This window comes from Lepidothrix coronata, unplaced genomic scaffold (assembly GCF_001604755.1).
Source record: "Lepidothrix coronata isolate B3197 unplaced genomic scaffold, Lepidothrix_coronata-1.0 Scaffold13, whole genome shotgun sequence".
Taxonomy (NCBI): domain Eukaryota; kingdom Metazoa; phylum Chordata; class Aves; order Passeriformes; family Pipridae; genus Lepidothrix; species Lepidothrix coronata.
This window is the reverse complement of record NW_016690193.1, coordinates 6416057-6439797: the sequence shown is the minus strand read 5'-3', so window position 1 is coordinate 6439797 and position 23741 is coordinate 6416057. Positions and strand designations below refer to the sequence as shown.

Below are 23741 nucleotides of genomic sequence, written 5' to 3'. Positions count from 1 at the left end.
AAAGCAGGGGGGCTGTCATTTCTTATGCTTTTACACAGCTTCGGGGCCTGGGACGGGGGGACGACAACATTTATCTTGTTTTAAATTTGGTCAGCTACTGCCCAGCCACCATTTAATGAAGTCAAGCTTGAGAGAGTCAGGAGGACAGGCAAGGAGAAGCTCACAAACTGAGCAGGATTGGCAGGATGCAGCCCAGAGAACTTGTCCAAAGGGATTTACTACAGGTGCGTGGGGTAGGCTGTCAAAAAAAAGAGAATATTTTTAAAATGGGGAAAAAAATTATGAGTTTCGGATGGTGATGCTTAGGCATGAACTCTTAGCTCAGGGAAAAGAAAAGTTAGGGAAATGAGAATTTTCTGTGTCAATCAGATCTGGAGATGGGAATACATTTTTTGCTTTCTACATATTTCCTTGCTCCTACACAGACAGCTCAGCTCCATCCTAAAATCTCACAAGCTTCACATGTTGCAAAATAATTTCCTAGTGGCTTTTTAGATGGGCAAAGATATAATGGATTAATCTGCAAAAAATCACACTAAAATAGCACACATATGAATTTACTATTGCAAATTTAGTTTACTCAAATGACAATGTTTTAGCCAAACAAGATCAAAATTAGATGATCTCTACTTTGCAATGTTTAAGTCTCTTCATATTACTTGATGTCAGTGATGAATGACAATGTGCTCCATTTGCTAAAGCATTGCCAGTTCGTTGTAACAAGACAACAGCAAGACTCACAAATTATGCAATGCTCAAAAAGGCTCTTGAAATTGTTACTCCTTGTATATGTAAACAGTTAGTTTAAGAAGTTATCCAGTAACTGTCTTTTGCCCACTTTTAACACTACTCTTCAGATTTCAAAATACCACTCTACCAGTTCCTTCTGGACAGCAGCCTTTTCAGTAGGTCTCTCCCTTTTTTCTAGAGCACAGAAAATTTTACTTTAGCATTCCTGCTAATCTGTCTCTTCTGCCAAGTATGTATATTTGAGCAGTTTACTATTTCTGTCTGAGCAATTCACTGGTAGCGTAAGTAAAGCTGAAAAACTTAGTTTCCTTCTCAAGCTTTGTTTTATTAAATAAATAAATCAATAAATCACTTATTACCCACCAGTATTCCAAATCAGAAATTTAATCTCAGTGCCCTCTCGCTTTTCCCAAATTTCTTATTCATGGATTAGCCTAAGGCCCTGATATTCCAATTTACTCATTTACAAAGAAAAAATCCTGATTAACCTTGTCCTAAATTTAAAGGCCCTCACCTACCCTTTGATGACTAAAGCTTCTGAGCACAAAGCCCCTCACTAGAATAACTCTGATTTTACTCTCCAGAAATACTTTCTATCTTTGTAATTAAAGTTACTTAATTTTGCTTTCAGAGATTTATGTTAGCTTGCTTAATTAACAAATTGTCTCTCTTGCATTCACTTCCCAAGACACTAACTTTGACATCTACTTGACTTCATCCACAACTAAGAAACTTATCCTAATGTCAAATTCAATGCTTGTACTTCACAAAGATCTCAGACACTGTTCCACCAGATGTAATTTCTGAATTTCTCTCTGTGAACAGCCCTTAAATGCTCTGCTTAGTGTCAGAGGATCTGAAATTTTCCGTTCATTCTTCCAGGAAGAATCTTAAGCTCATTGTTCATCTCACCTCTCTTCAAGTGTCCAGAAGCGTGCGGAGGCACAAACATTGCTGTATTTCAAAGGAAGATTCTTGCCACAGACTATATACAATCACCCTACCTTAATTCAGGTATTATATATCCTTTCTCCTGATACCTAAAGGTAGTACTTTCTGCCAGCTTTGTTTCTGGCAGTGCCTGTTTATGGATGACACTTTCACAATAACCAGTTTTGCAATTTTAACATCATCTATTTGATGGCACAACAAATATACCATTTTATCAGCAGTGCCGCTCTCCTTTTACAAATGCAAGACACTTGACTGCACCAAGAACTACCATTACCAAATGGAAGTCCCAAGACTAGCACTGCTCATCCACTGAAAGGCAGATACCAAGATCTAATTTTTCATGTGCCAACCAATACTAGCTCTAAAGTGGTTTTCCACTGTTTAAAATGGTTAAAAAGTTTCCAGTTCTTTCATTATCATGATATCATACAGAGACAGGTCATTCTTTTATTCTGCCTTTCACAAATTTTACTACATGGCACTTGCTTCAAAGAAGCCTTTTAGAGCAGTCTAAATGAATATGCACATAACCAGGATCTTAAAGTGATTCTGCTCTGCTTCTGCTAAAATGATCAAGTTCAGCTTCGTTAGTGTAAAATCCTTGCAATCACTTGCATTTTTCCCATAGCTCAAAATAATTAATTTTTTTTTACTGTAGCAATATACATTTGAGTGTCTGACACTCACACTTTTTTTTCCATGTAAAATACCACTCTTCATGGTAAATCCATTTGCATGAAGCACAGTCTTAAAAAGAAGCAACAAACCTGCAGTAACATGATCTAAGCATATACTAAAACATGCACCAAAGACTTGTGCACAGTAAGTAAAGCCTCAGGAAAACATCAGTACTTCACTCCATTTTATCATTTTTTTACTTTTTAAAAACAGTTGGTTTACTTTTTAAATTGACAGCATCTGTACAACATTTTGCATGGTTGTACCCTGTCCACAATGCTTTCAATTTTATATATGGGCATAAAACAGTTACCACAGTCAGTAAAGGCAGGAAAAGTGTGCTTATTGTGTGTTCTTCTGTGTGTTATTAAGAATAAGATACTGCCTTTTAATTCTAAAAATTTTCCACATCTCATGATTTATGTTTAAAATATAGAATGCAGTACATTCATAGCTGACATACCTGCTCCTTGGAAGAAACATAGATTCTTTAATGAAGACTGAACCAGACAGCAGGATATACCAACAGCTACCAATATCATCAGGGCTGGAATAAAAAGGAAAAAAAAGGAAAAGGACACAGTTCAAAACACTTGATTTAAATTACTCACAGCAAGCAGTACCAAATTTGCACTACAAAGAACTAAGAGGCAAAAATGCTCAAAACTATGGAAGCCCCAGTTCAATCATTTATAAAACAATTCCGTGAAATTGTTCTAATTTCCATCTGCAAATATATACATTATAAGAATGTCTCATTTCATTTACTTCACTTTTTTAAAAGCATATATCTATCCATTTGATAACAGCAGAAATCCAATTAAATATAACAAAGTGTTTAAAATTAAGTCAAGCTACAGTAAACATATTGTACTGTATTCTGTTGAATGTATTACTTTCCTCTTGCTGAAGAGAACTGTAGCCTCTTTCCCTCTATAAATAAGACTTCCTTTCCCAATCCTAGACATCTCCTCTTAAAACCTTTCTTCAAGACAGAAATTTGCCTTTTGACATCAGCTTACCTTCCCACAATATAAGAGACCATTGGAAACATTCACAGATGATAAACCTGTATTAGATTTGTTAGTCATCATTATCTGCTACTACTACTACTATGCACTGTCCCTTTCATGTCTCTTCCTGGCACAAGACTAAATTCCCAATTAAAGGGACAAAAAATTTATTTTCCCCTCTCTTCATGACATAGAAGAACTGGACGAGAACTTCATCATCCAGACCAGTTCATTCTACTGTAGATTCAGATCTTGCTCCTTGAGTAATACAAAACCCTTTTTATATGCTTAGACTCTTCTTGGATAAGTTCAAATAATGTTTGGACAGGAAAATAAAATAGATTAAGGTTACTAGAAATAGCTGCAGTAGAAGTCTTGGTCCATTTTAATAGTCAATACTGAGAATCTCTCTACTTTACTTCAGTTTTTAACACTCCTGCTTCTTCCAGAGAAACTCATTAATTGAATTCAAGTACGTCATTATGAACTGCATGAGCATTCTTATCTGAAAACCACCCTAGTGCCACTAAGAGATGCAGATTACTTAATTAATTTGTAATACCTTCATTTTTTTTAAATTACATGTCTCAAGTCTTTAGAAACAATTAGGCTTAACTTCAAGAAAGAACAGCCCACATCTTGTAATGATGATGACAGCCTAGTATTAAACCTAATCTTAAATCTAAGTACGCAATTTACATGTTAGCAGCGTGCTTTTCAGTTGAAGAACTTCAATTTAAGAAGTACATATAAAGCAGTCCTCAAAACAAGAGAGGGAGGAAGCCAGCCTAAAACAGCTGACAGCAAACCATCCAATCTAAAAATGTGCTCCATTTTCATTTTGCACTGTATAATAAAAGCATGAGAGAAAGGACAAACATCAGAAACACACAGAATTAACAGAGGAAATAAAGGACACGATCTACGGCCAAGAACAAAAGAGCTAAATAAGATGATGGAGCTCGTATTTTTTTCTACCAGACGATAATCTGACCAGTGAAGCCACACTGGTCAGCTACATACACCAGATCAGTGAAAACTTAACATCTTTAAAATGAAGATTTCAGGAATACTTCTTTATACCGACAGACAACAGAAAATCAAGCAATATCATAGTCCCACAGCTGAAACAACATTTTGTTCCATATAGTTGAAGTGCTCCAAGCTGCCTTTTCTGAAGTATGCCCCACATGCTTGCTTCTCACATGGACCTGTATCATCCTCAGACTTGTTGGTCTAGAAAAATGAGCACTGTATATAAGTACAGAGAACCAGGTTAAAGCAGACAAACTCAAGAAAACCAGCACTTCAACTGAAAATATCATTCTCAAAAGGATAAACATGAACCTGAGTTAAGTTACATGTCTTTAAACATTCCTTCCCTCACGAGTCCTACGCTGACAGGCATATAACAACACTGCTGCTGAACTGCAAGCCTGTTGGGTTTTTTGTTATGTTTTTCAATAGATGTCATTCTAAATACAAATAATCTGGACTAATTAGCACAGTTGAAATAGACATTTTCAGCAATGGCTGTAGAGAGTGATTTCCTAAAGAGCTTGGAAGTAACTGTATTAGAATGTCAATAATAATTTTTCCATCTGGATTACAGTACATTACATTTTCACACACTAAGTTTTGTGGTTTGGGGTGGCAGTTTTTTCCCTTTTTCTAAAAATTATCAGTAGGACCAAGTATAAAAGCATAGTCTGATAGATAAGAACCTGGGGTCACAGGCTTTATAACTCTAAAGCAAAAGTCATCTAGAAGATCTGTTTATACTTCCAGAAAGCCATTTCCAATTATAAAAGAATTGAAGCAGAAAAAAAAATTAAGCCAATAGAAAATATTTTCACTTTTGTAGAAAACTACTAATATATAATCTTTTATTTCCCTCCTTTTAAGAGTTGATTAACTTTTTATTATTTGCAATAATACACACCTACATGTAAGGGGTTTTAGTTATCTCTTCTCATAGGAAATCTTTTTACTTCAAAGCTACTGGCTTTCACAAGCACCAGGCAATATGTTCAATATTCAAATTCTTAATGCTACTTTTGAACCTACCTTTGAATCATTTAACAAACAGCCAAAATTATTATACATTTAACTGAAGTGGTTTAATTTTTTCTTATTTGATCACACACAGCATGACATTTCATTCAGTTAATCATCCAACTCAGTTTTATTTTTTTTCTCAGTTCACAGGTTAATTTTCTTTCTCTGCAAGCTGGTTCTTCAACAGTTTTTGCTCCTTCTCACTTATCTATCTTGAGCATCATACTTTATCTACTTTATACAGAACCAAAAGAATCATCTGCTCATTTGACAGTTGAAAGCACTGATTAAAACAATAAATAAAACTTTAAGAATACCATCTGATGGAATTTATTTTCCCTTTGTTTTATATGTGCTTCAAAAATGTTTTTATTTTTACAGTGACATTTGAGAACTTATAAGCTCTAAGGAATTTGCATCATGCATATCTCCTGAACTCAACCCTTTAATTATCTAAACAGAAAAAACAATCTTCAATATTGCTGTGTCACAATTGTGGAAGATTAGTACATAAAGTGTCTATTCAAGGTATCTTCCCTGAAATACACTGTATTCTTTTAAAACTTTCACTGTCAGCCAAAACATCATAAATATTTCCAAGACAGTCTTTAAGAGCAAAGAACACTGAGAGAGTTTTAATTCTCTTCATTTTTACAGCCAGTAGTGTCTTTATATAGTCTTGAGCAAAACATCTGAAAAAATCGCACACGTACTGCAAACACTTTCCTTCCTCCAGAACACACAGGCTTCCCTCAAAAAAAAAAAAAAAAAAAAAGGCAAATTAAACACTGATCTATTCCTTTCATATAAAAACAATATATAACTCCTGCACTTTTCAACACTTGCTACACTCACAGTTGATTACAATCAAGTCTCAAAAAAGCCATTTGGCAGCCAGCTTTCGTTAGACAGTACTGTTACAAGAAACACATGCAGTTCTTTCATTTTAAGGATTCTGGGCTTTCTACAATCTTATTCAAATATCGTGTAGCTTTCAATCAAGCTTCTATGTTTTCTGTACTATGCTTGACATTTGTTCATTAACAATGCATTTGCATTCTACGAGACTTTTGTGCCTGTAATGAAAGACAGAAGAAACTATAGAAGGGGATGCTGAATTACAAAAGCACTTCTTCAATCCACCTGAGGACTCATGCAAATATCATTTTACCCAGTAGAAAACACTCACATTTGAAAAGTTTTCTTTGGAATCACATTTCACATTTTGTTTTAAACATCAAAACTCTAGAGAATAAGCCCAATTATAAAGTTTTCTTCCAGTGCCAGAATACTGCCTACCCATGGCAGCCCACAGAAGAATTTAGAAACTATTTTTGTCCTATAGATATTTCTTCTGTCATAGAGAAAACAGCAAATTGTGCTTAAAAGGCTTTTATTGTGGACAGGACACATCCCTGACTGGATTTGCAAGACAGTATTAACTTCTTTTGATCCAGAATTAGCTGAAGTAGGAGAGATGCTGATGACTTTCCCCCAAAGGCATCCTTATAGGGACACTGGGGTTTTTTCAGCCTAGTACAGTTGAGGGGAGGGTCCAGTAGCATCTATCAGTCAGGTTGATGTAGAAAGGAAAGACATCTGATCAGGTAAGATCTTTCCAATGACTAGTTTAGTAAGGACACCACTGCTGTCCATCATCACCGCAACCACTGAAGCAGCAGCTGTCACTGGAAGAGCAGTGAAAGCTCCACAAAGCAACAAAGCTGGTGAGGGGTCTGAAACACAAGTCTTATGAAGAGTGGCTGAGAGAGCTGGGGTTGTTCAGCCTGGAGAAAAGGAGGCTTAAAAGGGACCTAATCACTCTCTACAACTATGTGGGACCTTATCACTCTCTACAACTATCTGAAGGGAGGTTGTAGTAAGGTGTGGGTTGACCTCTTCTCCCAGGCAACAAGCTACAGGACAAGAGTCAGCTTTAAGTTGTGCTAGGAAAGGTTTAGATTGGATATTGAAAGGGTTTGTCAAGCACTGGAACAAGCTTCCCAGTGAAGTAGTTGAGTTGTCATCCCTGGAGGTATTTGAAAAACACATAGATGTGGATGTAATTTAGTGGTAGACCGTGCAGTGTTGGGTTAATGGTTGGACTCAATGATCTAAGAGCTCTTTTCCAATCTAAATGATTCTGTGATTCACATCAGGCTGAAAGCAAAGCTCATCCAACCCAGATAAGCAGCACCTCTACCTAGCTTTGAATTTGTCTCCCCATCCTCCCTCCAGTCTTGTAGGGCTACATGCCCAGGAGGAGTGGAAATAACTGAAATCAGGAATTACTGACACATGTACATTTCCAAGCAGGCAATCAGAGTTCTTCTTTGCAGGCTAGATTTTACTTCACCTGTTGGGCTTAAGTGACAGAATACAGTACCTAAGACTGTGGGAAGGGGGAGGGGGTTGCTCTTTGGGGGGTAGAGGGGGTTGGGTTGTTTGGGTTTTGTTGTTTGTTCTGGGGGGGTTTCAGCTCAACTACTGTTCTGGATATTCATCGGGATGAAACCTAGGACTGTTAAAAGTTGCCTACTGAATGCAGCAAAGCTATCCGCTTTCCCAAGTTACAGAAAACAAGATTTATCACTGATAAAGTAAGATGACACAGGCAATTTATCCTGCAGAGAATCAGAATGAAGTTAACCCAAAAGTCACACATTAAGGGGCAGTAAGAAGAATTAAATCAATACATGTAGTCATTCTGTCCTGAAAATAAGATCCGTGCTCTGTGAAGACAACAAAAAAGTACTTGAGTACCAAGAGTATTCTTCTCTTATAAGTAATATGATAGAGCTACCTACTGATAAAGTTTTCAGAATACTCAGGTTCTAGTAGCAACTTTAAAGTGATGCAAAACTGAAAGCCAATACCAAAATACTCACCAATATGCAGGCTTTCTTCATAATGTGCACTTCAGTTGTATGAAATCTGAATAAAGATTGACCTGAAATCTTGACTCTTGTATTATAGCACTTTTGAGAGCAGTGGATTTCCTGGGAAATCTATATATAATTTCCCAGAATGTCAGAGAATTTGATTTACAGTAATTCAGGAGCTAGAAACAGAAACCCATAAACCAGATTGCAATGTCTTCCCATTGTGTTTCCCTCCCCAGCTTCCTTGACGTAGTCCTTTAATGAAACTACAGCCTCCAGCCAGACAGCACACCTCTGTGCTTTGAAAATGACACAAAAACCTGAAGACAGAACTATGCAAAGTAATTTCATAGCTGTCACTAACTGTTCTGTCTGGAAACATCAATTACATAATTATGCAACAGCTGATGACATCACTAGGTTGTCACCACTGATAAGGTTAGACAGTCTTTTTAGACTTAGGCCTTCACATTTTCTAGCATATGACTGTTCTGTGAGACCTCAGAGGCACTCAAAGTTCAAAAATCAGGAAGCAGTTATAAACCTCCAGACTTCCAAGACTCACAAAGCTTGCAGGCTTTCTCAAAGTCTTCAGCACTTGTATCAAACTCTTCATGCTATGATCTATTCATTCCCCTAGAAGGGGTAGCTTCTTATTCCCAGATCCCCAATTAGGTACATATATACTACTTAAAACCAAAGCTTTATTTTCTAATTCTAATTATTTTATTTCAATATAAAGCAATCAGCAGCACTTGCACATTTGTAACTACACATTTTAAACTATGTATCTGAATTAAATATTAACAGCATATCAAAGAAATTATGCACATGAAATAACTTGTTTCAACACGTGTCCCTTACACCTATGGATTCTATAAGGCATCTCTCTACAGTAGGACAGATGTTCCAGTTTTAGCTTTCAGATTTCCTGATCCCATAAGATGCGGAAAAACCCTCCAAAATAGTCAGCTACAGTAAAGATATAAGTCAACCTGTTGAAAGGCCAAATAAATCTCAAATATCTACACCATCTGTAGTGTCTTACTCTACCCTAACATGTCCTGATGCATCACTTTCCTTTAAAATTTCTTTAGAAGTAGTTAGATTTTAACAAATGCAATCCATTTAATTCTCATTCTCCACCAAAATGAGACGCAGAACTACTAAAACCTCTGGGATAACGAATCATTCAGCACATGCTTACCATGTGCCTTTGCTTCAACTAGATAATGAACATCGTAAGTAAGCACAGTGGCAAGAATTTGCAGGTCTTTGTGATGACTGCTGTCAGGCATGCTTTAATTCTGTAAAATAAGACCTCTCTTCAGTGCAAAATTCAGTACCTGGACTTAAAAGCATATGCTGAACAGAAGTCTTTGCTGCTCCGACCACCTTCTGTTCATTGGTTTTTCATCCAACTCCTTTAAAACAGCACTTGAAAAAAGCTAAGCAGCACGCAGGTCTCAATGGAAACAAGCATGGAAATTACTTCCATACAATTACTGCTTAATATTCCTTTTACAGGAGTTGTGTCTATCCTGAGACTTAAACAATGGAGGTGCCATTCTCCCTCCAACGCTGGACTGAATGGTCCAGCAACGCCAGATGCTGGAAGGACCCCTAACACAAGTCGAACATCAGCATCCAGAATTACTTTCCATTCAGAGCTATTTTTCAAGCTACTTCATAAAAAGGTCATGAAATCAGCAAGAACAATTTCTTGGTTGTGAAAGAGCTGGTTTGATTTATGAAGACAATAATTCTTTAAAACTCCAACCACTAAAGGATTCATTCAAGACTTACATTTAAACTGGATATAGTACCGTCATGCTACAAACTACAACATTTGTACTGTTCTGACAAAAGAACATATATTACAAACCAAGATGTACCAAGAAGATTACATTGTCATGTAATCATACTCAATGCTGTTCAAAGTTGAATAAATTTCAGAAAGTAAGCACAGAGTAATTTCGAAGACATTATTCATGCTCCCAGATCTCCACCTGTGAGAGGGAGAAACAATGAAAACTTGACATGTCAGAACTGGGACCTCTTTCAGGCATTTAAGCACAACACAAGAAGAAATCACAAAGAACATTGCTCCGCAAGCTTATGTTCCACAGGATATTGTTCCAGCAGATTAATCTGTCTGTTTCTCTTTGCTCATTTTGGTTAACTTCTGTCTGCTGAAAGCTCCAGGTAGTTTATCATTTTAATTGAATAACCATTGCCACAATTAAACATTAGCCCTGAAGTGCCTTGGAACGTCAAACATGCCTAAGTTGAACAATTCTTTCAGGTAGATTTCTCACTGCCTAAAGATCCTGCCCACTAGCACTGTAGTATTTTAACATTCAGAATAGCCAGAGAACCATTTATTAACATTGTCAGCACTGTCTATAATCCTTATAATCCTCCTTATTAAGCCAGTTAACCTGACATCTGCCAGAGCATTTTAGATGCTCTTGATGACATTAGCAGGTATATCCCAAACACAGAAACAAAAGAGATTGGTACTTGATGCATCAGCCACAATTTTCAAATCCTTTTTTGTTATACGAACACATTGAAGTCATAATTAGAGTGAAGATTAGAATATTATTAGAATAAATATAAGACAAAGTTAAAATATATTCAGTAATAAAACTGCTAACTAAGAATTTAGAACTTCTGATTTTCACTAAACAAGCATCTTAAAGTGCATATTTCAACTGATGTCCATGATTATCTTTTATTAATGGACACAAGATGAAAACTGGTGTCTCGTCTCCTGGTAGAAAGAATGAGAAATGAAAAAGAATGAACCACGGAAAGCAATTACTCAGTATTCTGAAAACAAATAATCTGAAGAATATTTTTCTTTAGAATATTAAATTTATTTGTATTCTTTTCCACTTACAAAATCAATAAAAATAAAACAGAAAATTCAGTCAAATTAAAGATTATTGCAGTGTCAGTAATGCCTGTCAGTCTAAGACAGGTGATTAAACAGGCACTCAATAAATATATTATGCAAACAAACACACACACTGAAATCTTGATCCTAAACTTGTACAGTGAATTATCCCTTGATAGCAGAAGAGAAATTGAAAACAAAATTATAGTCTCCTAAATTATAAGAAAAAAAAAATTTACGGAAGTAATAAAATAAAATGATCTTGGATCTAAAATACTCTGTGGTCAAGCCAGACAAATCTGTTCTTATATCTAACCGCCTCCTAGTATTTCTCCAAAATCGAAGCTTTTATTCTCAGAATTACAGCAACAACAAAAATACGATAGGTTTTAGTGAAGCATTTACAGTGAAGAAGGTGCAAAAACATTACTTCAGGTGTCATTCAAAGAAGTCTCAAAATCAGGTCAAACAGTAACAGAAATTTGGAACTGGCTATGCAAAGCCAACAGATTAACATTGATCACTGACACTACTAAGAAGCCTTGATTCAGTGTCTGTTTATACAGAGACAACTGTCAGGTCCTTGAATGTGTTTGTTTTAATGATACACATTGCCTAAGAAATTTCCCAAAGAAAATGCATTCACAATACAACATATGAATTCAGGTTCCTGATTTACTGCAGTGCAGAACTGGCAGTATCCCAATGCTATTCTGGCAACTGTCCAACTAGCAGAAGGTGCAATACACCTTTAGGAATACTTTCAGGACAAAGAAGAAAAAAAAAAGGAAGAAGAGACCAGCCCTGCTGCAGCAGTTCTTTGCATTATTAAATATAGTGCTGCAGGATTTCCACAGAAACCTATGGATGTACAAGCAGCACGAATATATGAATATATTTCATACATATATATAGCTGAAAATTCAGATACTGACCCAGCAATCCTAGAAACATTTAGGTTGGAAAAGACCTTGACAATGATGAAGTCCAACCATTAACCCAGTACTGTTACATTCACCGTTAAATCATGTCACCAAGCACCACATCTACAATGTCTTTTAAATACCTTCACAGATGGTGACCCAACCACTTCCCTGGGCAGACTGCATGAGTGCTTGACAACCATTTCTGTAAAGAAGTCTTTCCTGATAGCCAATGTAAACCTCCCCAGCACAACTTGAGGCCATTTCCTCTTGTCCTATCACTTCTTACATGGAAGAGACCGATCTCCACTCTGCTACAACATCCTTTCAGGTAGCTGTAGAGAACAATAAGATCTACTTGAACCTCCTTTTCTCCAGGCTAAACAACCCCAGATCCCTCAGTTGCTCCTCATAAGACTCGCACTCTAGACCCTTCACCAGCAACGTTGCCCTTCTCTGGACATGCTCCAGCACCTCAGTGTCTTTCCTGTAGTGAGGGGGCCAAAACTGAACACAGCATTCAAGGTGCGGCCTCATCAGTGCTGAGTACAGGGGGGCCATCACTGCCCTGGTCCTTCCAGCTACACTATCGCTGATTCAAGCCAGGATGACATTGGCCTTCTTGGGCACCTGTATCACAGAATCAATCAGGCTGGAAAAGACCTCGGTGATTGAGTCCGATCTATGACCAAACAGACTCCACACGCTCAGCTCTGTTTTATTTCTGCTTCTCTGAAGAAGACATACTCTGAGTTTACTACATATATTCAGTGCGTTTTAAATAAGACCAAGGAAGAAATCTTTCATAGGGGTTCTGTGAAGTCAAGAATATTCAGTAAACAGGGCAACAACTGCAGAAATATGACACAAGCCCCCACAAAAAGGTGCATTCTGTCCAAAACTCAGAAATTCTGGTTAAAGTATTAAGGAATACAAGGTATTAATTTTACTGACAACTTGGAATACCACTAGTGGAAACACCAGATTAATCCTCATACATTTCTCTAGCAATTACTTTCTGCAGTCTTTTAGGACTTAAGCTTTATATCTGTAAAATATAAACATATATAGCTATAGACCACATACATTATATCTGTATAGAATAACCAGTTTTTATGATACCAACATTATAAAATTTCTTTAACACCTACAGAACATAAAAGCACTCAATACAATTTCAGTAAGGTGGTCTCAGCAAAGCTGTTCTGTTTAAAAATCATGCAGTAATAGCTAAAGAAGGTGCTTTAAACTCATTTTTGTCACATGTCATTGTACAATTAAGTCGGGCTACGCAGAAATGTACAGCAACATTGGCATAACTTTCTGCTGGTTTATATGCACTGTTTCTATCCTCTTGAGGGTCTTCAGGACAATATGCTACTATGAAAGAACTATGAATTCAATAAATGTCACTTTTATTGACGGACTTAAAGTCTGACTCTTAGATTCACACTCTTAAAGACTACTCGTAGATCTATTTCTCAACTGTCCTTGCACAGAACTACTCTATGTTGATTACACAGACCTACAGCTGCTTAGCTAAGGCACACACAGATATTTTATAGATACGTCCAAAATCCCCACGACTTTCAAAATCCCCATAATGCATGATACCTGGATGGATGACAGCATGTCTCTTCCCTGGGAAGAGCATCCTCCTGAGCAAGCTCTGCAAGTTCCCTGCCAGTCACTGCCCCGAGTCCATCTCACCCATGTGCCCTCGGGAGATGATCTAACACAACCTGTCCCGAAGCTACACAAAGTTAATGCCCTCCAGCATTTTCATGCTCTACCTCATGAAAGAGACTAACATTTTCATCTAAAAAAAAATAGGTGTTTGAGCAGCTACTAAAAAGTTGTGCTCTTTTATTTCCTTTCCATATTTCATTTGTTTCAGGTTTTGATAGCTGGGCCAAGCATGGCTAACCCAAACCCAATGTGTTTGGGTCTTGTGATTTGCCATGGTGATGTAATTCAGAAAACTTGGCTAAGACTGGATGGTGATATTACTGCTACTGGGCCTGAGAATTTAGTTCTAATCATGGAAATACCAAAAAAGATGAGCATTCTCTAATTCTCATCCCCTTTTGTCTCCGCACTCCACCTCCCATATATGCACTACAGTTTTAACAGAAGTGGATGTTTTTCATCCCAGATCGTATGACAAGTGAAGAATGGGGGAAAAAGCAAGACAAAACAGAATTGTACAAATACAGCTTTTTGCCACACACTTGCCTACCATTGTTAGTAATTTTGAATTTAACAAACTTGTTATTTCTCGTTTCAGCTGTGGACACTCTCTGTAGTAATAACTCAGTTTTACAGAAGATTTTTTCTCTCCAATCTCCAGTTTACATGTACAACTTCTATGTTTTTATTCCCCATACTGAATTTCATTAAAGGCTGCACAACTGAATGACATAAAAGCACACAAACATGTTGGCATTAGACAAGAGCTTTTTTCAGCCATAGAAATTAACACTGAAATTCAGTTCAAGATATCCAAGAGATAACTACTCTTCTTTAAACGCTTGTCCTTTTCTAAGAATCAACACAATCAAAACCAATAGCCTACTACTAAAATGCTGCAGACTGAGAAATGTTTTACTGATCAGAGCTTAAATCAAAAATACACATTTTCTCACTGGGGACATGTGGGAGGTAGGAGCATATATTCTATCAGGCTTTCCTTTGAAGGATCTCTTAAACTAGGACAACTTTACAATAACCTGGGATTGGAGTTTCCTTTGTATTTTTAAAAAACAATACAAGCAGTACCTAAGTTAGTTCCAGGGTCAATTGCTCAGAAATTACAGGCAATGTGATCACAAAAACATGTACTACAGCCTGGAAATTCAGAAACACATGAGGTTTTATTATTGAATGACTTTGGACTGCAGGTCATCAAACCTTGAAATAATTTCTGCTAATTCAATATCCTTAGGGAAGAAAATAAGTAGAGTCTAAAGACATATACTACTTCCTTACGGAAAGAGTAAGCCAACCACTGATGCATACAGACAAATATCAAAGAGCAGGGTTGAAAAACACATACAGCCCTTGCACGAAAAATGAGGAGGAAAAAGAGGTACTGCATTTATTAGAGACTCATTTATTTCCTTAAGAGAAAAGCATCTACTGCCAAAGATTGCTCTCTGCCATCATAGCAAACATTTTAATTTTGATCTGAAAAATTTTGCTCAACTGTCAAGAGGTATAAACACCCTCTACAAATCTGCTAAAACTTTGCTTCCCAAAGAAAAAGTTAATTGGAAACTTACTGTTGGAGACATCTACAATTACTATCCTGCAGACATGAAAATAGAACTTTTTTTCTTTTGAACTACTGAGAAAATATGTATCAAATGACCAAAATAAATATTTTTTTAATGAGAAGTAGATTAAAAAAAAAAAAACAGAACAAATATGCGTGTCAAGCAAACCCCAACTCTGAAATTTTGCTTTGCAGGTTTTTGAGCCCTTTTATCATTAACTTCCCATCAAATGCAAGTAGTAGGATGACCGGCAAATGAAGAATAACTCAAGCTGAACTGCCACTTCTAATAACCCAGTTTCCATTTAAACAGTGAGATGGCCGTAGGGTTTGAGAATTTGTCACTACCATGTATACCCGCTGATAGTAAAGTAAATGCAGATGAGATGAGCCAATTTTAAACAACGTGCCCTATTTTACCCCTTTGGTCAAAAAAAAAAAATCTATAGAGATACTATGAAAATTAACTACTTTTTTTTAATGTAGGATAAAATAATTACTGTGTTTGTAAGGAATGCAAATAATTATTTTCAGCATTGCATACACGCAATAGAAACTTACCTCTTTATACATACAACTAACAATGCAGACAAAAACAATTTTCACAATGAGAAAGTTTTGATCAAATAAACAAAGCAACAGTATTAGTTTGCATGTTAGCACTTAGGGATAAAGATTTAGCTTTTCTGCATTGAGACATTAAGTTGTGCCTCAGGGAGGTCACACACACAGGTCAATTAACAACTCCAACAGTCACAGCTATTTTAATAGATGTAGCACCCAATTCAGATTTCTCTGCAAACATACCATCACTGGGAGAAAAATAAGGTTGTAATTTAACAAACAATCTAAATAAAGTTCAAATATAATGCTTTTTTAAAACCTCAGCCTTCATGATCAAAATAAGAGCCTCAAGTAATAAATTCTGGTATGTTCAACAAAAAGTGACCAGGTTCCATGTTTCAAACTCATTTCATATAGCTTATAACAGAGTGGGTTGATTCTGGCCTGGCTATCAGTTTGCTTATCTCCCGCAGTACTCAAAGAATTTTTCCAAACATATACACTGTAAAATTGGAATTCTGTTTTTTAGAAGAATACATCTTCAACACATACGCTGAGTTTGAGAAACAAAAAAAGGATTCCTCCAAGCTTATTATTCTAAAAATAGAACACTGAAAAAAGACTGCAGGTTCCATGGGATTTTCTTACCAGGTAGATCTCAAATCGTTTATTAAAAAAAAATTGTACGTTCTGTTAGTCAGAGTAACAGAACGTATATTTCTGGCTTCAAAATATTGAATTTTTAATTTTTTTAAATACAAAATATTCAGTGTTAACTTTCAGGTTTAGCCCATTAAAGATTAAATGAGAAATGTAAAACACTAGTGCAAGCACATTTTACATTAGCATCTCTATCCAGAAACTGCCAAACTGCCTATTAAATCTACTGAATAAGTCATGGGGAAAAAATGTCAAGAAGCAAGTAAATATGAATGACAGGCAAACAACCAAAGTGAAGATGAAGTCACATGAAAGGAGTGACAAAGGAAATCAGCCCAAAAGAAGTGCAAAAAGCACTTCAAGTTAACCTAGATTTCACAGTTAGTTCTGTTTGCAAATTTTCTTTTTTCAGGCACATATTTCCGGTAACTTTTGCTTGTATTAAGTATATGGTTAACTAGCAGTATTGATTAATTCAGCATATAATTTAAATTTAAGTCAGTGGTTAGAACGAGCTAAAATATACTGGGTCTAAACAGAAACTCTGTTACACATAAGAGACACAAACCAACTGCCTAGAAAAGAACAAATCACCAGCACAACGGTCTCTAGCAAATTAGTCTGCAAAATGAATAAAGATTGTACTGGTCTAATTAAACTTATCTATCCACCTATAGATTTTATCTATCCACCTATGGATTTTTACCTTGTGCATTTCCCATACATAACATTACTGAGTTTCATTAGACCTTAATTTAACTTTGCTGAATTGTCAAGGCTTAGCATTAAAGTTTGTTCAATCACATCATCTTCATGATGGTCAATACAGGAAAAATTACACATATATTAAAGAAACCATACAGGTTTTTTGTATGCTTAAATATTCAAACAACACCAGAGAACCCAGAAACAATACGCATTTAGAGTCTGGTTTAGAGGGCAGTAAGTAAAAATACAATAAACATTTTGTTTCAATAAATTGTTTGCATAAATGAAGCAATCACAATTCTCAGATCTCTACAGCAAATCTGAGTTGACATTAGAGCACATCCCTGCTAATTATAAACCACATTATATGTGTCAATTTGGCACCTCTAGCACGAAAAGCTGATCACTACTACTTTCACAAAACTGAAGTAAAACAAAATGACAATTAATGAGAAGACATCCCACACCCTCTAATTTTATATAAATTTAATACAACATGCACCACTGAGCAAGAGTCACTGTTAGCTCTCTCCCTGGCTCCAGCAAATTTCTCCACTGTTAGATGACGAAAATGAAGTGGATCATTTATATTTACACACTGTGCACTGGGCAAGGGATTTGGCATCAATCACTGTCCTCAACTCACTTTAAAATTAATTAATTCTTTAAATATTCTACAAAAGGAAGCAGAAATACTTACTAGTACAGAACTTCATTCGCTTCATGCCTTTCATATCTAACAGTTTCACACATCATTCTGAAAGAGAAGAAGTCACTTGTAGTTACAATTCTTATCAATGTCACAAAGACTTCACTTTCTGAAGTTACTCAGCATTTCCATGTGCCTCCACCACTAGCAGAAACTAACCATCAATTTAAAGCTAAGCTGATTCATAATTTAAGAAAACAAATTGTTAAACATAAGCATTAAAGTTATTAGTTCATCCAAGATCAGATTTGATTTAGGACATTAGATGTAACTGTTCCTATAAAAAAAAATTCTATAAAAATGGATAAAATTATAGTGATCTCATTTTATAAAGCGATGTGATAAAGTTGCTTTATAAAAAACAATTCTGAATTTTAGAAGTGGACGGAAATGTATTATATGCAACACTCATCAGAAATAAAACAATATAAAAACTGCTCCCATTTTCAAGACAGGCTCAACAAGAAATTATGTTGCATGGTAAAGCAATGCTTCTCATTTTGCTAAAATTGAGCAACTTGAAAATTACCATGAGATATTAATGCTGAAATCCCAGAGGGCTCAAAGTAGAGAGAATTTCCTGCAGAGAAATCCTCTGTCTAGAGGGGAGGATTAAAGTAATTTTGCATTCACTGTCTCCCTGACAAATGTGGCATAATAGAGGGAAACTATAATAGAACTTACCACATATTAGGAAATCTAATGTTAATTTGGTGTAAAAAAAAAAAATCAATATGCCATTTCTGTCTATTGTCTTAAGGAAACAGCCCTACATATTACTTGGGAGATAGGGGGGGAAGAGGAAGGAAACAAATCCCTCTGCCTCCCTTGGTCTTTCTATGGCTCTGAAGCAGCCTGCAAACTCCAAGGCTATTTGACAGACAGTCAGACAGAGATTTGCCTAAGAGGCTCATGTGAACATTCAAACGAGTAACTATATTTAAATTTTGGAAGTAAATTTTCTTTCCTCACACAATTCATCCTCAGAATCTCAGTGTACCAATGACCAGCTGCCAGCAACGATGTCGTAAGCAGACAAAAGCACTCAAGAATTGCTGCTAAGGCAAAAACTCTCAAAAAAGTTGATTTGAGGCCTGGAAGAGTTAGTCTGGGCTTGATGTAACATTTAAAAAAGGCATCTCTTTGCCACTTCCTAGATCATTCATTTCAATAGCCAATAGACTGCTACAAAAGTCACCTTAGCACTCACCTCTTGCAGGATTTTTATATATTAATTCAGCCCACAAAGAAATAATGCTTTTTCTGTCCAGAACTGCAGGCTTATAGTGGTATCCTGACTATTCATAAATTGTTAACAGAAAATTGAGATTGTAATTCTGTTTGCTAATAAAATATCTATATAGGTATAGATACAAATTCGGAATTAAGTTTTATTACCACAGCCTTTCTTCCAACCCCATTATTTTAGATCTACTCTTTGGGCCATCTTTGAGAACTTTTCTTCCAGGCAATGTCTGTACTGTATATAATTAAGTATTATGCATTGCATATCAATTTCAGCTAATGAAAAATCTTCCTGCTTCCTGGCACAGCAAAAAACTTTTTGAACCACAGAACCACCTCTTTTCAGACACTGCTCTCCACCATAAAATTGGGTCTTGTCAAAATCTTTTACAGATACTGAAAAGCTATTGTCTGCTTCTACCTTCTGAGCCCTCATCTTCTCTCTGATCCTCTGTTTTAAGAGGGAAGGGGAGTACAGACATGAAGTTACTGGTGAGAAGATAACAATGACTCTTTTTTTGGTAGGAGTCAGATTTAAAAATTAAAATACTGCTCAAGGATAGTCCGTGCCCTACTGGTCTGAAATGATGCAAGGCAATGGGCCATCTAAGAGTAGGAGTTAGAGGAAACAGAATCACTTTAACAAGCAAGTTTTGTTCCCCTCTGAATTGGGATAGAAGGAAGCCCATTCTTGATAAAGTCACGCAAGTTCACCACTGCCACTGAGTATTACAGCATTTTGGTCCCATTATTAGGACAGTAATAGAGGAAAAAAATGCCTCTTACAGAAGGTAGCCAAGTATTTCAATTCTTGTGTCTGTAACACACTGGTACAGTTAGAAATTACAGTCACCAAGTAGCACAGACTAGATTGCTTCCTCAAGTATTTGAAAAATTGAATTAGTTCTGGTCAATACTGGTGGCCAATTCTTGCTCAATCGCTCAAATGTGATCTTTGTTCGCTTCCTAAACAAATATAATAAATTCAATATGAGATCACCAGCAAGCCATGTGGTAAGTTATTTACTACTAGAGGTCACATTTAACACACTAGGTTTTAAAGAATCTCAGAGGTTTTTATGGCATTCCACTGCCAAAAGAAGAGTTGTATCCTAAAGGATACTATAAAAGCTTTCAGTTCAACATCTGCCAGGAGCCCAGCCTTTTCCATGTATGGTACTGTAAACAGAAGCTCTCTCTGAGGAATTCACTATGCTGGGAGAGCGAGTTCCACACATTCCTCAGCAGGAACCTCATTCTGCACAGGAAGCCAAGAAGCACATACCAACATACCACGCAACCATATGTGCACACTTTGATCTTTGTAAACAACATCAGTTCAACTCCAGCTATGCAAAACTTCATGTGCTAAAAGTCTTGCACATAATAACATAACACAAAATACTTTAGCTGAATATGACCACGGACTCGTTCCAAAGCAAAGTAATTACAGAGACTTCTTTGAAGTCAACATTCATATTGCAAAATGTGTCTTGATCATTTTGGAAGAAAGAAAACCCCGCCTTCTATTTTTTCCAAATTACAGAATATTGGCTTGGGAACGTGGGCTCACAGAATGACAAAGCAAAAGGCCAGAAATTAGAACCTAAACCAGCGTCAATCAAGTCAAAGCTGCATCAGCATCTTCAGATGTGGCAAACGTTGGCATACACCAGGATGCAAAACAGCAGTAATTCACCCTCTCACCCCACAGAGCATACAGAAGAAGTGCTGGCCTCCTTCTGCATTCTGTCAGCTTCACATCAATCCCTAAATACTCTTAGAAACCTCTGCTGTAAGATGTTTATGTGAGGACAACTGAAACAATTACATAAAAATCAAACAAACTCAAGTCTTTACAAAAAAAAAAAAAATCAGGAGTTCATGTGAAAGTTTTTACTTGAGGTCATTTGCTTTATGGAGCATTTTAGTAAAAAAAATGTGGATGACCTTTATTAGATATTTTTACTAAGTATCACTGGGTACAGCACGTGCTGTACCCAATTTGTCTAAAACTTCCATGCAAAAGCAAGCACACACTGAAACAGAAGATGAATAACAGACTCCGCTCTCATGATTATTATACTACATAAATGATTTCGTCTCTATATAAGCTTTCAATCAGGACTGGACCTTATACTTTGTACGTAAAGCATTTACTTCTAGTCTGAAAATTTGAAAAGAAAACAAATGCATCCACAATAGACATAAATAGGAAGGGACAAATAGAGACGTATATGCACACATACAAGGGGAAAGTGTTAGGACAATAAAGAGGGGAATAAATGCATGCAGTGAAAGGCAGCTTTTCAGTTTGAGGTAGGGCACACAAGAGGTAATATACAGTTAGCAAAATTACTGTTCCTATGCTTTGTTAGTTCATTAACATATGTGTTTTTTAATGACAAAGTATCATACCTTAGCTGATGCTCTCTCAGATTTGACAAAGCTTCCATTCCATGTAAATACGAATAAACAATCTCCAAGTCCTACAAACATAAGGAAAACATTATTAGGATTCTCAATTCGGTACAAGCTATTAAAATACCTCTTCAAAATTTTTTGAAAACATCCAAAGCTCTCCTATTGGGGTAGTAGGAACATTTTCAGGAGGTTAAAGGCAAATTGCAGGAAAACCTTTGATTATATGTTGGAACCTGACATGGGGGAGAACCATACCACATTCATATCAAATACAGAAACCTTTCTGCTTCTGCTGTCATTATTCATTGTCTAGGAAACAAGCCTAATCCAGAATTACAAGAGAGCTACTTTGCAACTACCACTGTTCTGCTTTCCAATATACCCAATATAGGCCAATATACCCAAAAACCTTCATTTATTTCATAAAGCAAGGTCATAAGAAATAGGTCTTTTCCTGTTCAGGGGAAAAGAAAAAAGTACAAAACAGCCTAACACAATACTCCATTGTACAGAGATATTTTAAAATTGTATCTTCTTCAAATGGAAGATGTGTCATAATCTTAGACATGAAAAAAATTGGCATGAGCAGAAAATTATTGGCACGAGATAATAATAAAAAAAAAAAAAATCAAAAATGCAATCCTAGTTACATGGTAAAATGTTACTTTCACCGTTGTGGACCTCCAATACCTAGCTCACAAAACATTAACAAAGAGATAAAAAGAGCATCGAAGACTAAAACTTCCTAAGATGCAACAAGGGAAACACCAATGTCAGGCAGAGACTTTGCTCAATTTATATTTAAAATGACTACAGGACTTATGAGAATACTTCAGTACAGCCCACAACCTCTAGGGTGATTTAACTTTAGATCACGGATCTAAAGTTTCATCATCGTTTTTCTTTTCTCAAATTTGCTAGTTGAGAGACAAAGTATTATCCATTACTCACTGAAAATCAAGAGTAATGGTTCACAACCACTAGCTGAGGTTGACAAAGTTCAGAATAAACTAACACCAATACAACTCTCATAATTTACTCTAAGATGATGTTTTCAAGTAATGGAATATAACTAAGCTAGAAATTTATGAAAGATTTGATCACTGTGAAATATTTGTGTATTTAAAACTGACCACAAAGTACAAGAAATACTTGTTTTCAGATACAATGACAGAATGCTAGATGTGGTATTTGAGCCAAGATGTTAGGACTGAAGTCACACAGAGAACTTGAATTTAAGAAATAAAAATAAAATCCATTTAAACACATTAAGTGTAGAAATGTTGCTGTACTTGTTAAAACCAAGGTAACATTTCAGAAAGGATACCAGGAGTTACACTCAATGGTTAAGGCTAAATAGATGTCTCTCATTCGGTATCAAACATTTTTTCTCACAATGAAAAGGCAAATATTCAGTTTGAAAAAGAAGAAGAAACACACAAGCCGAAATACTGCAATTTCACTTCTGTTCTGGTCCTTCTGTTCCCTTGCTCTCTAGAGGCCTTGGTCCTGTGAGGAGCAAAGGGCACAAAAAAGACACGAGTAATTATGCATGGTTTGGGATGGAGGGACCTTGCACATAGAAGGCTTTGAAAAGAAAATACAGTCATTGCTTGCCTTTTTTTTTTTTTTTTTTTAGTATTAATAAAAGTGTGTGAAAAGACATGTGTGCTGTAGTCAGTGACCTGCTCACTTGCTAGACAGTCTGAAGGTGAGTAGAAGCTCCCAGGAGCCCTGTGCAGGCAGCAGGGCAAGATGCAAGCCAGACAGTCTCCATGGCACCACTGCTGCTCATCCAGACGCGTGGACTGTGCAGCACAAGGCACCAGCTACCATGGCAAGTTGGGAGTGGAGCACTGAGGATTAGATGCTCGTAGCAGCACATTAGATGGAAAAGAGTCTGGCCAGAAGGTGCTACTTTAACTCATTTCCTGCAAGTCTGTCTAACAACAAGATGAGACAGGAGAGTAACCTTTCTGCCACCGGCTTGCACTGAG

General features: G+C 36.4%; 1 protein-coding gene across 4 annotated transcripts in view; it reads right to left on the bottom strand.

Annotated features, from left to right (window-relative positions):
* Positions 1 to 23741, bottom strand: part of RAPGEF2 (Rap guanine nucleotide exchange factor 2) — a 182403-nt gene that overhangs the window by 109010 nt on the left and 49652 nt on the right. For all 4 annotated transcript variants that reach the window (XM_017805851.1, XM_017805853.1, XM_017805852.1 and 1 more), the window contains exons 2-4: positions 21739 to 21809; positions 18067 to 18123; positions 2846 to 2929 (exon numbers count right to left, since the gene is read on the bottom strand). In XM_017805851.1, coding sequence (XP_017661340.1) covers positions 2846 to 2929; positions 18067 to 18123; positions 21739 to 21809 — 212 coding nt within the window. The remainder of the gene's footprint in view (positions 1 to 2845; positions 2930 to 18066; positions 18124 to 21738; positions 21810 to 23741) is intronic.